At 36.5% G+C, this 17,235-nt stretch overlaps 2 protein-coding genes across 2 annotated transcripts in view; both read right to left on the bottom strand.

The window, feature by feature from the left end:
- The window catches only part of LOC128868895 (GTPase-GDP dissociation stimulator vimar), a 53,923-nt gene that overhangs the window by 23,370 nt on the left and 13,318 nt on the right, over positions 1-17,235 (bottom strand). The gene's annotated exons all lie outside the window — the stretch shown is intronic.
- Positions 5,303-12,921, bottom strand: LOC128868897 (dnaJ homolog subfamily B member 12). The gene is made up of 4 exons (XM_054111469.1): positions 12,863-12,921; positions 11,203-12,175; positions 7,061-7,224; positions 5,303-6,813 (listed from the first exon to the last, which is right to left on the bottom strand). The coding sequence occupies exons 2-4, from the start codon at positions 12,117-12,119 to the stop codon at positions 6,686-6,688; spliced, it is 1,209 nt and encodes a 402-aa protein (XP_053967444.1). The 5' UTR covers positions 12,120-12,175; positions 12,863-12,921; the 3' UTR covers positions 5,303-6,685.

Here is a 17,235-nt window from a genome sequence, read left to right as displayed (position 1 = left end):
CAAGTGTTACTTTGGACTAAGTAGGCAATTGAGTAGTAAAGTCCTCTCTCGACGAACAAAACTAACACTCTATAGGACTCTCATTATGCCCGTCATAACATATGTATGACGCAAAGCGTGGACGATGATAACATCCGTTGAGGCGTCTCTGGAGTGTTTGAGAGAAAAATTCTGCGGAAGACTTTTGGGCCATTGCACGTTGGTGACGGCGAGTATCGCAGGCAATGGAACGATGAGTGATATGAGCTTTAGGACGACGTAGGCATAGTGAAGTGAATAAAGATCCAGCGGCTACGCTGGCTGGGTCATGTCGTCCGAATGGATACAAACGCCCCGTCTCTGAATAATTGGAAAGTTTTAACACATAGTCGAGAGTACTTCGGGATCACATGCTGTGAGTCAACCCTGTGTGCAAGGACTACGAAATTTTTTTAATGAGCAATTTATTCGAATTAATGAAAAATGTGGCTCTTGCCATGATCGCATGCAAAGCTCGCTACAGGGGAAGTGTTCGATCTCAATATCTCAATAAATGCATTGGAATGGGGTTTAGCACTGCGAGGAGCCCCGACTTAACGCCGGTAGATTTTCTTGTGTGGGGTCAAATGAAATGGTTCATATACAATGACGTGACTCCGATCAATAATGAGGATGTCTTAAAACAAATTACACTTAAAATGGCTGATGAAATAAGACGGCAGCTAAACGAGCGTCGTAAAAAGTAATTTAAGGAAAATAATAAAAATATCAGTAATACGAGAATGGCGAGCTGAATTAAGTTTTAAATGTAAAGTTTTTTTTGTTGAGTGGGGAAGGAACGGCATTAGCTTTATTATTCTTATTATTCTCGAGGGCAAGCAATTTCTGGACAGTGTGTCCTAAGCTATGCTGAACGATTACGTACTGCCAATAATGAGAGAACATCCTTTTTTCAGTACATATCTACATGGTTTCAGCAATATGGCGCGGTCAGAGATATGGGGATAATGTGCGATTTATTCCCTAACAAACTGATAAGCCCTTTAGGTAACGTATCCTGGCTACCCACTCGCCCGATCTTACCCCTATGGGCTTTTTACTGTGGCGGTACCTCAAAACAAACCCAGCAATCATCAAACTCGACAATAAAAGAAAAGATTGAAACCGATGTAACGCTCAACATTTAGAATTAAATTTAATTTTTAAAAAATAAAATCAGCACTTGTCTTCTTTGTAATAGTTATTGAAATAAACTTTTATCATAAGTAATTCTTTTTTAACTACTAATTCTGCCACGGGATAGTTCGGATAGTTAAAAAATATGCTACATACAGTATTGACCAAAACTAAAACTACAGGATTTCTAATAATGACAAATAATTCAATAAAAACCATGTAATATATTGCATATTTTTGGGATATTTTTTTTTTAATTAATTTGGTAATAATAAAACATAACAAAAAATATTCAACACTTCTAATATAAACAACTGAAATTGAAAATATCCGTAGTACTCAAAAATGAAATCGTCGAAACTAAAGTATCTCTCCCTTAATACTAAGTTATTTTCGTTTATTGTTTAGTATTTTGTACTGAACCCATTATTTTTGATGATTTCAGCCCATCTCTTGAGCTTAAAAAAAATTAGGTTATTAATAACTTTCGGCGGTATATTGTACCAGACATTAGATCCTGCATATTTGACACACTTTGTATGCGAAAGTGAAGTAAGGCTACCGAATTCACCAGTGCATTTTACTACAGGGTGACATGGTAAATGTAACTTTGTTTATTTAATGCACGCTGTGTACCATGTGAAGCACCATGGAGAGTTCTAGCCAACAACCCAGAGTAAATATGTATGTATGTACGAAAAAAATGTAAAATGAAATAAGCAAAAGTAAAAACGTACTGAAAGCAGAAAGTAAATTGCTGCACTTTATTTACACGACGCATCCGTAACATTTTCGAGTCAATTGCAAGGGAACCACTCCGCTTCCATTCATTTATATATACATACATACGTATGCTTTTTTAGTAACTACATATTATACATTCATTCCTTGCAACTTTTCTAGTTCATGCCAGCGCATAGCTTCTTTCTGCTTTTGTTTACTTCAGCGCTTTTTTAGTTTAATCTAAAATACATTGCCGCCACTGCAACACGTCCCATTTCTATTTCCTTTCCAAGCCATTTGCCTCATTATCATACATATTTTTATTTGTATTTCTCATGTCCAATTGCTATATAACTTGAATTTTCAAATGCGTTTAATGCAGAGTCCTGCTTATAATATAACACACGTACACCTGTGTTCACAAAAATAGCAGCGCGACGTATTGCAAAGATTTGGGTATTTACTTATTTCTTATTTAATTTTCTCTGTATTCTTTTATTAATCCATAGTTAATACTACAACAAAAGCAATGCAAGTTAAAGTTTCAAACTTGATACAAACTTTAAAAAATTGAAGCAAATTTTGGTCAAAATTTCGAACTTGTTGGTGAGAACTTTTAGAAAATTTCTGGGTATGCAGTTTTGTAATCCATTTAATTTCCATTCTGTTCTATTATGAATGTTCGACCTTTTTGTTTATTTGGAGAAAATGCATAAAACTAACAGAAAAAAAATTTCAAAAACCCACGCGACTATCAAGCCACCTCAAACTTACACTTTATTATTCCGAATTTCCGACTTTAAACTGCATACTTGAAATTTTTCTGAAAATTGTGATTAACAAATTTTGAATTCGGACGAATTTCTTAAAATTTTGAGACTTTAACTTACACTGTTTTTGTTTTTAAAGTTCTTAAAATTTTGTAAAAACCTTAAGGTATTTTGGTTTCCTTGTAGTATAAACTATATTTTTATATAAAAAAAAGTAAAAAAAAAAAAAAAATTATCAATACTTTGTAATGCAATATGTATGTCGTTCAGTTATTATTGTAAACGCAAGTGTAGGGACAAGTGAATAGACACACACACACACACACCTACCAGTATTGAGAGCACAAATGTTGTCTTTATTTCATCCTGCTTGTCATCAGTCAACCCTATTAGGCCAACTGAAGGGGTTATCTAGTCACTTTGTCATGGTATAGATGCGTTGGGAATAGAAGCGTTGGGTTTGATGTTTATTTTTCTTTTTCTTTTCCATTTCAATTTTTATATTTGTCCTTGGTTTTATGCTGTCAAACCGTCATTAGGACTGCTTAATATACGCCAATAGTCGCAGTGTTGGGAATAAATATAAGCAAAGAAGCAGAAAAAAGCATTAGCAAGTGAAGCTGGATGTGGTGCTAGGCGCGAGGGCGTGAAATTTTATAACGTTTGGAGGAGACAAAGAGCAATTTACCTTTTTTTATTATACAATTGTATTTGTCCTTTTCGGCCTTCTCTTTCCTCAACTAAACGAAGGAGAAAAAGTAAAGCCGCTACCGTTTTTCCGCCTCGATGAGCACTTTTTAACATTCAATAATGGCGTCAGTGACATAATTGTTTTTGTTTTTTTTAACTTTTCTAGGCTTTTTCGATTTGTAAATCTTTCATTTTCGGAGCGCCTATTTGTTCACTTCACAACAGTTTTGATATCGCTTCGTCTCGTTGCCTATGGCTACTTTTGAATGCAATGCGAAAAAAATTTAGATTTTTGCGTCCAGTCGCCGCTATTGTTGACTTAACTCGCAGGCTATTTTTGAATGTCCACAAATTTTTTAGGTCTCTTTGTATGAGGACCAATATGAAAAAAATAATAAACGCGATAAAACAAATAATAGGTTTCGAAGTGGTGAACTCAGTGCAAAATAAAAGGTTTTCAATAGGGACTTACATATTTCGCAGTTACGTACATATACACAAAGGCACCCTTAAATTTTTATCAAAAATATGTTTAGGAATGAGATTCCGATTGCAAGTACGTCTGTGCCTGCTTTAGTGGATAAATTCGTGTCAACATATTCGCGATTGAATGTTTCAGTGGCAGTTCGGCAACGAATTGATGGAAGTACCAAAACTATCCTGACTTCATTTCTAAATAAGACAAATCAGGAATTGGGATTTTCTCAGTCCAGATTATAAAAGTTTAAATCCAATCAAGAAGCGAAGCCTCTTTATGAATAATTTATGATCTCTTTGAAGAAAGTTTTATGATAAGACTCTTGCAAGATATGTTAAAGAAAATCCTGAATTTCGAAAAATCATCTTTAACGATAAAGCAAATTATTAGCTCAATGGCTTGCCAATAGCCATAATACGACTATTGCTGCTATTGATATTTCTGGCTCAACAGAGAAAAAAATCTACATTTGGTAGTTGAAAACGGGTTTTTAATTTTTCAAAATATTCTCCATGATGATAAATATCTACATCTTTGCATTCGTTTGAACCGATTTTCGAAGCACTTTGTCCAGTCGGGTTTGAAGGGCCTTTTTTTAATTGTATGGGGTCCAACTCGAACACACCTCTTTTAACATTAGGTGCCCATGCAAAATTTTATCGCAGTGCATCCTGTAACATGACAATTTTGCTTAATCATTTCGCGTACAGCATCGATATTTTCGGGCACAACACCTTCCCGGAATTCGTTGGTGAGCAAAAAGCGAACACGTAAAAATTCGTTGTACAAGTTTTTTGCGGTGCTAAAGGATGGTGCTTACTCGCCATATAATGATTTTCGTTCTTCGATGCATTCTTCTTTTTCTAATAGACATTGAAAATTGTGAAATATAAACGCATGAAAATGTTTACGATTTAATTCAATTTTGTCGTGATGAGTTTTTAAAGCCACTGCAAACAAAACTAATAAGCCTCCCACATAAAAATGTTCTAAATGTTTAATTAATTAACTCCAAAAAACATGATGGATCGAATTTCCATCTGCGAAGCCTTGGCAAAACGGAGTGAAACCCATTTCTTAAACGGATGGTGACTGGAGATGAGAAATGGGTCACATATGACATATTTTGCGAAAACGATCATGGTCAAAGCATGATGAAACAGTGACCAAAGCAGGACTAACGGCTAGGAAGGTTATACTGTGTAATTGGTGGGACTTGAAAGGAATCATTTATTATGAGTTGCTTCCGTATGGCCAAAGGCCAAACCCTAAATTCAGATCTCTACTGTCAACAACTGGACTGAAGCTAGCGATTGACCAGAAACGATTAGAATTGGGCAACAGAAGAGGTGTTATGTTCCATCAGGACCACACACGTCTTCAATGACTTGTCAAAAAATCTGGGAGCGTGGTTGGGAAGTCCGGACCTGGCACCAAGCTATAACCACCTTTTTCTCTTATTGCAAAACTTCCTGGCTGATAAGAAATTTGGTATCAAGTGAAGATTGTGAAAATCGATTACTAGAGTTTTTCGACAATAAGGACCAAGACTTCTATGAGAGAGGCATTATGAAGCTACCTTTAAAATGTCAACAAATTTTACAACAATTGTACGGTGCATATTTGATCCAAATCGAACAATCCGAAACACCTTAAATCAAGTTTTCAATTTTAAATAATAATGTATTTTTCTCCCGCAAACTAATATTATTTTAGACGGCATAGAAATAGCGCAGCGAATAAATATCCAGCGGCTACGTTGGCCTCGTCATGTCGTACGAATGGATACAAACGCTCCGGCTTTGAAAGTATTCGATGCGGTACCAGATGGTGGTAGCAGAGGAAGAGGAAGGCCTCCTCTGCGTTGGAAAGATCAGATGGAGAAGGACTTGGCTTCACTTGGTGTGTCCAACTGGCGCAGGTTAACAAGAGAAAGAAACCCACTGGCGCGTTTTGTTTAACTCGGCCAAAATCGCATAAGCGGTTATGGCGCCAATTAAGAAGAAGAAGAAGTATATTATTTTCATTCATTTGAATGTAAAGTTGTATGCCTACGCCATTAAACCAGAAACAATTCAGCGCTTGGAGACCAACATTCGATACGCTATTGCAGAAGAGGGGCATCTCACGTGCGTTCTTTGCTACAATTGTTAATTGGACAAAAGCAATTTTTATAACCAATTGGAGAGGAGTGAAAATACTTTATTTATTCGATAATTGCATCGACATTTTACATTTTCAGTGCATCTATGTATAAAGTTATGAATGCTAATTGATTGAATTTTTATTGTACTTATATTCTTACTGTGTATACAATTTAGTTGTTGTTTTTTTTGATTTTGGTTGAGTGATTTTACACCAAATCCATCAGGATCAAAATGTTTTTATTCTATGTCTGTTGCTATTTACTGTATGTATGTATGTATGTATGTATGTAATATATCATAAATCCTGCAGCGCAGTTGACTGCATATTCAGAGGCTTATTTATTATGAATTCAGATCAAATTGTCGCATAATCGTTGAATGAAGCTCTTAAAGCCCAGATAATTATTTCCATTTATTTATTTATTTATTTTGTGTATAATTAAATATATGTATATCGGTATGCATTACACGACATATGCCAATACTGTAAGTCAATACGATTCACAACAATTTTAATGAGTACGCAGCATATGTTTGTACATATTTACATACGCGTGATTGTATATGTTTATGTATGTTTCTATTAATCGTTGTTTCTCCTTCAAAATCAAAAGCGATTCACTTCTTCAACTCCAATAATTATAATTCGAGTAATCATCTACACAAATCCAATGTGCTCGTTTCAATTCAATATTTGCCCTGGGGCAGACGAGAGTACCCTTTTAGTAGAGTGAGTAACGTGTTATGCCAATTTTCGATAGCTTTTCACACGAAGGCATTTTCAACGCCTGAGCTTGTGCGAACTTCATGCTGCTGCCAAAACTGCGTGCACGTGCCATCATGCCTTCACCTACATACGTCCCGCCGTACAGTACACATACAAGCATCCCAGTCACCACAAGAGCAGTTTCGAAAATCCAGTGATTGCGGAAGTGAAATGAAATTAAAATCGGTCGTATAAATGCCGGCAAGAAGGTTGGTTATTATGTGAGGGTAGCATATGCAGCGCACAACCGAGAAGTAGATGGAAAGTTTGTATTTTATTGTTACTTATATTTATTCGTCTGGGTGGGTCATAAATATTTATGATTACTTACGGTAGCTGCGCTCGCGATAACAGTTCTGTTTCATCGTATAGATGAAATCTTCCTCTACGGAGTTCTCTAAACGTCCCAGTGAGCCCTGATAATCGGCTTCGAAGTTTGACTTCACGTAATATGGCACCGAAAGGTGTTGCGTCTCCCGCAGTATGGGATATTTGCTGATAGAACGTACATTTGTTTGATTGTATGTATGTGACACCAGTATATGCATTCGTTGAAATGGTGGTAGCAAAGGTGGTTGTTTGTATGTTAGCGACGAAGAATATTTTTGTTAGTTGAATTTTACTTAATACTTCAGATATGTATGTGTACATATAAACCCAATAAGAAAACAAAAATAAGAAAACAAAAAAGAATGCCCTTGGTAAGAAGGTACATGCATTAGTATTTTTTTCATGCCTATGTACATACCCACCACCGAACGTTCCCTCCCAGGTTAAATAGAACACAGAACAGAATATTGAAGAACGCGGGAAAGCCAAAACATTCGTACGCCAACGACAGGTGACAGCTGGCCAGCGGTTTGGCAGAGGCATTAATTTTAAATTTTGTATGCATCTACTCGTACCCCAGCTGTCCCCAGGTGCGCAATGTGCGGAATTCACAAATCAATTTGAAGACAATGTGCAAGTACACACGCACTTTCACAACGAATCGCTTGGTCAATAAGAGCGTGAATGCAACAGCATTTACAGGGTGGGTTAAAAAAATAGTCGACAGTTTTCGTAATGCTTTAAAAGCAAAATAATACGCATACAACCCGCGAAAATATATAGCCGCTAAACAATTTTACGATTTAATTTAAATATAATATTTTTTTATAATAGTATAAATAAATAAATAATTGGCGCGTACACTTCTGTTAGGTGTTTGGCCGAGCTCCTCCTCCTATTTGTGGTGTGCGTCTTGATGTTGTTCCACAAATGGAGGGACCTACAGTTTCAAGCCGACTCCAAACGGAAGATTTTTTTATGAGGAGCTTTTTCATGGCAGAAATACACTCGGAGGTTTGCCATTGCCTGCCGAGGGGCGACCGCTATTAGAAAAATGTTTTTTTTTTATTAATTTTGCTTTCACCGAGATTCGAACCAACGACCTCTCAGTGAATTCCGAATGGTGATCACGCACCAACCCATTCGGCTACGGCGGCCGCCGTATAGTATAGTTCATTCTATAATAAAGACCATATTAATCGAAGTTCAAAACTTATAAAAATGCATTTGTGGAACAACGCAAGACGCACGCCACAAATAGGAGGAGGACCAACACCCAAAAAGGGTGTACCTGCCAATTATATATATCCAATTATATATATATATACCTATATATAAAAATGCATCAAATTTTTTTAACACAATTTACAAAAACAAAATGGGTACGCAGTCTTATAACCCATTAAATTTTAGTACAATAAGACGCAAGATTGAAGAGGCTCAAAATCCTCGTTAAGTTTTGATAATTTGTTTTCCCGACGATGGATTCTCGTAGATGGATTTATGTAGAAAATGCGCAACACGTCGAGAAAGAAAATTATAAAAAATCCACGGGATTTTCTAGCGATTTCAAACTTGCACCCTATTACATGTATTAAAATTGAATGAGTTATAAAACTGGGTACCCATCTTAATTCTGTGTAAAAGGTTTGAAATTTTGATAGAAATTATTGCATTTTCCAAATTTTTGTTTAGTTTGAAATTTGAATTTATCAGGCAGATTCTGTAATTTCCTTACATACCCGTGTAGGGTTTTTGTTAGACAATGAGCAATACTTAAAAAAAAAAAACATGAAGGTTAAAAATAAACAGGAAGAATGGAAACTGGTCAAAATGTTACGTTGGGAAATACTTATGCGTGGCACATCGGCTAGTAATCTGAAAATCGGAAATTATATTTTTCCACATTCTCGTATTAGACACCTCTCCACTTTATTGAAGTTGAGGGCTTCAAAACTACTTTAAAAAGGACAAAAGATAGCAGAATACACAAGCCACAGGGAACGAACGAAAACTATCCAAGATGTAAAGGGTGTTTTTTTTAGAGGTTAGGTTTTCAAGTTGGCACTACTTTTTTCGTAGATGGTCTTTTTGACAGCTGTCACTTGATTTATGCTCAGTTTGGTTTGCCATTTCATAATGAATAGACTTACACCTGAACAACGTTTGCAAATCGTGCAAATTTATTACGAAAATAATGGTTCGGTTCGCGCGACGCATCGAAGAAAATTTTGTTCGGCGATGAAGCTCACTTTTGGTTGAATCGGTATGTCAATAAGCAAAATTGTCGCATTTGGAGTGAACATAATCCACAAGCCATTGCTGAGACGCCGTTACATCCTCAAAAAGTCACTGTTTGGTGTGCTCTATGGGCAGAGGGAATCATTGGTCCATATTTCTTTAAAAATGAAGCCGGCCATAATGTTACAGTCAATGGAGAGCGCTATAGAGCCATGATTAATGACTTTTTCGCGCCTGAATTGGACGATGTTGATGTGGACGACCTTTGGTTCCAACAAGACGGCGCTACATGCCATACAGCCAACGCAACAATCGATTTATTGAAGGAAACTTTTGGTGAGCGCATTATCTCGCGCCGTGGACCTGTGGCGTGGCCTCCAAGATCGTGCGATATAACACCGCTGGACTATTTCTTGTGGGGCTATGTGAAGTCGCTTGTCTACGCAGATAAGCCCGAGACGATTGACGTCTTGGAAGAGAATATTCGGCGCGTTATTGCTGACATACGGCCCCAATTGCTGCAAAAAGTGGTCGAAAATTGGGCCTCTCGGCTGGAATTTATTCCAGCCAGCCGCGGCGGCCACTTGCCCGAAATCATTTTTAAAACATAATTGCAAACCCTTATCTTTATAATAAAGCTAAATTCTTGGCCACAACATTAAATTATATACGTTTTATTTCATCTTGAAAACCTAACCTCTAAAAAAAACACCCTACAGTATAACAGCATTGGAGGTCAACGAAAATTATAATTTACAATTTATGATTTTTTGAATGCATCACATTTCCAAGCGTTTATTCGTTACTTTCAGAGTACGGAATTCATACAGAAATTACCCTCTAAGAAAAAAATAATTCGACAAATGTTCATCTACACTTTACCCTTTTTAAGCAGAATTTTTAGAAAAAATTCGGTTATGCAGTTTTCGAAAGATCAAAACTCTTTTTATATGCAGAAAAATACCAAATACCGTCAGCAGAAAAAATTGCCAAAAATTAACGTGTTTTTTGAGCGGCTATCAAGCTCACATTTTGCATTAAATATAAACTTATTTTATATATAACTTTAAATAAATTTATTTTATATATGATTTTTAATAAATTTATACCAAAATTGAATGGGCTATAAAACTGCATGCCCAAAGTTTTCTGAATATTCTGAATAAAAAGTTAATAGTTTTTTGAAATTTGTTTAATTATTGTGAACTTCGTAGAATGCCTGGAACTTTGATTTATTTAGATTTTTGTTACACAATTAAATATATTTTTATAAAAAAACTTACGAAAAAAATTTAGAAAATTTGACGAAAATTGTAAAAAGATAAAGGACTCAATTTTGTAAGCAGAAGTCTATTTCCGTATTTAGCTGTTGATTTGAGGATAGAAAAGGCATACTTTTGAATTAACGTATTTCATGAATTTAATTTCTAACGGCTATTTTTTGTTTTCTGCCTTGATTTTTATGCTGTAAATGAACATCGTTAACTTTCTCCTTGGAATAGTTAATCAATTCTGCTGTTTAACATAGCACCGTTAAACCCATTCTTGCTCACAATTCCGAGAATATATGCGAGGTTATCTGTTTCATTTATTTCTCCTAACAGTGTAAAACAAACAGGAGGAGGAAGTTCTTTTTGTTTTTTTTGTAACTACTTTCCTAGCTGCTTTTTCTTTAAATACCCTATTTTTTATCAGTTAGACCCTGTTTGCGCATTTAATTCTAATTTTTGTTCCATTTAACGTTGGGAAGGCAGTCAATGTACAAGTAAACAACAATTGAATTAAACTAATAAAAATGTAACCAACGAAAGCATCGCACAAAGACTAAATTAACAAAAACAAAAGCAACAAAATCGATCAAATCAATAAGAAACGAAATAAAACGCTGAACACAAAACTCACCTCGACTGCGCCAAACTGTATACTGGATCTGATGTAAAGAACGACGAGAACATAGAAATCAAAATCAACACCAAAATCAAACCAAAAGCCAAGCTTGGTTGCTGGTTACGTTCCTGTGGTTGCCGTTGATTGGCCGCTTGATAGGGGCGCCTCTGTGGGTCGCGTGCATGTGGCGGATAATTGCCAAAGAATATATTGAATAACTCCTCTGCGGTGATATCCTCGCCAAAATTCGCTTCAAAACCACCGCCACCATTGCTGTGATAGTAGTTGCCCGCAAATGGTTGGTGTTGATGATTGGCATTCAAATTTGAGCTTCTGCCATGTGCTGTCAGCGTATTCGCGCCCGATGCATCGTAATCCTTGCGTCGACGTTCATCGGTGAGCACTGCCACCGCATTGCCCAACGTCTTAAAAGCTTCAGCTGCACCTGGTGCTTGATTCTTGTCGGGATGCAATTGTAATGCCAACCGCTTGTAGGCACGCTTGATCTCCGAATCAGTGGCGTCACGCGTCACTTGCAACACCTGATAGAAGCTCTTACATTTATTAATACGCTTCACTAAATCCATTTGCTCTTTGGTGTAATCACGACTGACACCAGTATGCGTAGTGCTATTGTTGTGAGAATTTTGCCGTCGCTGACGTAGGCGCATTGGTGATTCATTATTACTACCACCGCTACCATTACCAGCCGATGTGCTGGCACCTGCTGAGGTTTGTTTTTTATTTGTTTGCTGCGCTGAAGCGTTGGCAATCAACTTGGTTAGCAGCTCTTGCAATTCATATGCTTGTGAGTCTGGGCTTAGTTCTTTAGCCTTTCTGAGTAGTTTGATGGCATTATCGTAATTTCCAGTGTTGATTTCACGTAAGGCGACATTAATGTAACGTTGCGCCTCTTCTTGATTCGCATCCATTTGAGGTGTCCTTGAACTTGTTGTTGTATGTGGAGGCGTGTAAATTCCTTCAGCAGCTTGTTTGAAGAATAACACAAATTTTTTGCGCTTTATTGCTTTACGAATTTATTTTGGTAGTTTTTTGTTAAATTTATTTTTTTTGGTTTTTGTTTATGTCTTGATTTGCGTAACGAAAATGTCTGAGTGAATGTACAAATACGAGCGCATATGACGAGTGTATATGTGAATGTGTATTAAATTAATTACAACAAAATACTTGAAGAGCAAACTCTATCGCTAGTAATTTACTCAGGACAGGACAGTTTGGTGCAAGCATCGATCGGGATTTTTTGATTATAAACAGAGCGTTTTGTTGTTGGCTAATAACTGTTACTCAAAGTCTCAAATTTAAGAAAATAATATTACTTATGATAAACTCTTCTATTAGGTAGTACTATAGATTTTTTATTGTTAATCCTCCAGAATTTCGATTGGTTTTAACTATAAATCACAACAATCAGATCCGGTTTACTGTATTGAACTATTTTCTTTTGAACTGGAACGGAATAAATCAATTTGTAATGTGCAACAAAAACTTCCAGCAATTCCTTTTACTCCAGTGAAAGAGCACATACTTTTTGCAATAAAAAACACATACACACACAATCAACGAATCAGCAAAGAAAATGTAACAGCCGAAAATAGCCAAAGGATGTATTTAACGACATTTGTTGTTACACGCCAAATATGTTTCTTTTACTTACATATGGATATCAAAATAATTTCAAATGAACTCAAAATTTGAATGAACTTTCAATGGAATCATGTCGCTTGAGTTGTTTTCAATGACTGAACAGGTGCGCGTTGATTCTCATACCCATACAATTAAAAATGGGTTAACGTTAGTAATGCACCGAATAGGTGAGAGGGGATATGGACTACTTTAACAAGGCGCTACAATAAGGGCCAAGGTATGTCACTGATAGGTGAAAATAAGATTTTGTTTACGTGTTCAAAAGAGTGCGTTTTTTTTTCTTTTTTGCTTAAAAAAGCAATACCCCTAATACCCAAGGATGATAGTTTACAAGGTTTGGCCATTTGAAGCAAATTTGTGAGAGCAACTTCGGCTGCCACGCCATCGGAAATTTGGCAGCAGAATTCTGCTCGCTCACTTCACCCGTATTTACATACTCGCTTAACCAATCGTTGTTCAGATGGCAACGAAGTATCACGTACAGGTTGCTTCTTTGATTTTTTTCGTCTATCACTAACACAATCTCAGTTTTTTCATAAACAAACCGCTGTAAAAATCAGTTACGTCTGCAAATCAGCTGATTTCTTTAAAATCGCTGAGGCCCGGTTAACGGTTTGTGGTTGGCCACACCTCTGCATTTTGTACAAAAATTGTCACACTCAAATTATTAAGGTGGGAAAAAATATTCAAATAAATTTCTTTATTAATTTCGGTCCGCCACATCTCAGTTCGATGCATGCGAACACCCTACTATCTTAAAGGGGTTCAAAACAACGATTTTTTCGTTTAATTTGAAAGAGCATATTTTTAGACGTTTTCCATAAAAATATCTAAATAATTAAAGAAGTTATGTTTATTTACAGATAAAGCTGCGGAGAGCGCAGAAAACTCATTCTCACGAAAGTTGGTTCTACGTTACCAAAACGACTCGGATTTACATATATCCGGTCTAGAACTGTCATTCTAACAGTATTTCCAAACCATTTATAAGGAATGCTTATGCTGTTATAACAACAATAACAGCTCAGAAGGGTACTAAACCGTCTAGCGTCATCACAAAAATAATATTGCAGTCCAAGAATAGTTGATTAATAAGTAAGTTGAAAAAAATTAAAACTATAACACTTTAAAATTCTGTTATAATTTCTTTAACGTTCGTCTCGAAACCACATTTTTCAACACGGTGGGAATGGAATGATAACTAACAGCTTTTAACCGATTGGGTAGAAATTTAACACTAAACCTACCGATATTTTATGTATTCCTATTCCTACCAAAGTGGGTCAAATGACCCGTCTTTAAAATATTATATATATTAATAGGACTATGAATAAGTTCGTGCGGTTTTTTTTCGAAATTTGAAACTTTATTGACGTAAAATGGTTACAAATTTAATATTCAAAATATTGTCCATCGCTTACTACTACTTTTTCCCATCTTTCTGGCAATTCACGGATTCCCTTTGTGAAAAATTCGGTCGGTTTTGCCGCAATCCACGAATCGATCCATTTTTTGACTTCATCGTAATTACGGAAGTGCTGGTCAGCCAGGCCATGTTGCATCGATCGGAAGAGATAGTAATCGGATGGCGCAAGGTCTGGACTATACGGCGGGTGGGGTAGGACATCCCATTTGAGCGTTTCTAAGTATGTTTTGACCACTTGTGCAACATGTGGCCGAGCATTGTCATGTTGCAAAATAACTTTGTCGTGTCTATCGGCGTATTGCGGCCGTTTTTCTCGCAGTGCTCGGCTCAAACGCATCAATTGTCGTCGGTAGACATCCCCCGTAATCGTTTCATTCGGTTTCAGTAGCTCATAATACACAACACCCAGCTGGTCCCACCAGATACACAGCATAACCTTCAGGCCATGAATATTCTGCGCCGACGTCGATGTTGAAGCATGGCCAGGGTATCCATACGTTGCCCGACGTTTTGGATTGTCGTAATGGACCCACTTTTCATCGCCAGTCACAATTCGATGCAAAAAACCCTTTCTTTTGTGCCGTTGAAGCAGTTGTTCGCATGCCATAAAACGGCGTTCAACGTCTCTTGGCTTCAATTCATACGGCACCCAATGGCCTACCTTTCGGATCATTCCCATGGCTTTTAAACGTTTGGAAATGGTTGATTGATCAACTCCCAAAGTTTTTGCAACCTCTTCTTGCGTTTGAGCCGGATCTTGATCGAGCAATTCCTCCAATTCGGTATCCATGAACTTTGGCGGCGCACCCTCGCGTTCTTCGTCTTCCAAGCCAAAATCACCACTTTTAAAGCGTGCAAACCACTTCTGGCACGTTCGCTCAGATAGAGCATGCTCACCATAAACTTCCACCAAGATACGATGACTTTCGGCTGCTTTTTTCTTCATATTAAAATAATGAAGAAGAATTCCCCGCAAAAACACATTATTTGGCACGAAATTCGACATTTTCAAGTGTGGTAAAAATATTGTTGTTTACGCTTCAAATAAAAAACTTATACTGACGTTTGTGCCTTACGACAGTAGCTCTCCAATGAATGTTTGGAAATGTGGATCGATGGAATAATAATCAAGTTACGCCATCTGTTGTAAAACCGCACGAACTTATAAATAGACCTATTATTAAGATCACATATATTTCTCGGTAAAACAATTAGCAAGAGAAGAGTAAATCTTGAAAAATACATTCGATGTATTTTTTAATAAAAGTCGTGAAGGCAAACGACGATTTAATACTGTTATTTCTAAGAACTTCTGACAAAAAGTTTAAAATGGGTCAATTGACCCGTCCATGGTAGGTTTAGTGTTAAGCACATTTTCTTCACGCGGATAGCACTGAGCACTTTCTCTATGAGTGTCCTGCCTTTGCTAGAGCAAGGCTACGAGTATAGGGTTCCGATGTCATGAGAATGAGTAATATTCGTTCTCTAAAACTGGAGGATATTTTCAGATTTGCCAAAGAATCTGGAAAATTCTCACAGGACTAACTATCTCTATCTCTGTCTCTATTCTTTCCTATCTCTTTCTCTGATACTTTTCTCCTTCCCTACTTGACTATCTACCCCCTTTCCAGAGCTTTAAATACAATTGGCTCTTTAGCCTGAGTGTTTTAGGAGCCTCCAAATCTCCTGGTGCTCCTTGGCTCGACCTTTTCAAATTCAAATATTTAGAAAGATTTATTTTCTGCTACTTTCTTTTTAGCGAAAGAAATGCTCACTTATTTTTTTCAAAAATGGCTACGGTTTATAAAACTTTAAAAAGTCTGCATTTACAATACTTTTCTTTAGAAAACAAATTGTGGCGCTTAACCATCACACCCTCCACAAACTGCTTCGCACCATTTACATTTTTTTTTTTTGTACAATAATATAGTATAAGTTTTGAAGCTCATTACAAGCACGAAACGTAAATGAAAAGATTTACATTACAAAAAAAATATATATATTTGTAACGGTCTAATGTTTATTCCGTCCCGTCAAAAAGAAGTCGCACGGGGCCATATCAGGTGAATACGGTGTTTGCACGATGATATTTACTTGGTATTTGGTCAAATAATCCAGCAACATTTGGGCTCGGTGCGATGGCGCGTCATCATCATGCAAAATCCAAGAATTGTTTGCCCACATTTCCGGCCGTTTGCGATGTACAGCATCTCTCAAACGCTTCAAAACGGATAAATAATATTCTTTATTGACTGCCTGGCTCGATGGAAGGTACTCATGGTGCACTACGCCTTGGCAATCGAAGAAAACAGTCTTCCCGGTCAGCCCGTTACTTTTTGATCATAGGGTATATATGTATATATAAAAGTACATAAAACAGCTTTTCTCGGAAAATCTTTTTTTTTATTTTTTTATAATTTTGAATTTTTCGTTTTTTAAACGCACCGGTTTTGCGAAATTCGATATTTGCGATAAATTGTGGAGTGTTTTTTTCTTTTAGTTTTGAACTTTTTTCAAACTGTTCCTTTTTGGGAAAATTCCATATTCAAAAAATTCCTACATAGCTCACCACTAAAGCCGTATTATCGCCGTTTATAAATATATATAATCGAAAACAAATTCTCTTCATCGTATATTAAAAACTGGTTCGATTTTTCAAATAAAGATCTTTCTTGAAAAAAAGCTTTGCAGCCACCATTTTTTTTATATTACTTTGAAACAAAAAATTATTTAGCCCTCGAACAGAATTGCAGCGGGATAGCGTGTAACGGGTGATAATCAGCTGATCTAATTCCATCAGAAAATTCGGTCGGTTAAACACAATTACGACGGGGAGTATTCAAATGACATTTTGTGGTTACAATAAAATTAATTTTGTAGTGAATCTTTTCATTTGCTACATTTGTGAAGCAACTCGTGGAAGCTCATTATTACAAAAAAAAAAAAACAATTATTTC

The sequence above is a fragment of the Anastrepha ludens genome, chromosome 6 (assembly GCF_028408465.1).
Source record: "Anastrepha ludens isolate Willacy chromosome 6, idAnaLude1.1, whole genome shotgun sequence".
NCBI lineage: Eukaryota > Metazoa > Arthropoda > Insecta > Diptera > Tephritidae > Anastrepha > Anastrepha ludens.
The sequence above is the reverse complement of the archived record's forward strand: the minus strand, read 5'-3'. Positions and strand labels throughout refer to the sequence as shown.

Bases quoted from the DNA above. Each gene is read 5' to 3' on its own strand.
- LOC128868897 (XM_054111469.1), bottom strand. From the start codon at position 12,119: ATGGATGCGAATCAAGAAGAGGCGCAACGTTACATTAATGTCGCCTTA. The intron at 7,225-11,202 runs GTGAGTTTTGTG...ACGTTCTATCAG, and splicing joins TACAGTTTGGCGCAGTCGAG to CAAATATCCCATACTGCGGG. The intron at 6,814-7,060 runs GTAAGTAATCAT...GGACGTATGTAG, and splicing joins TTATCGCGAGCGCAGCTACC to GTGAAGGCATGATGGCACGT.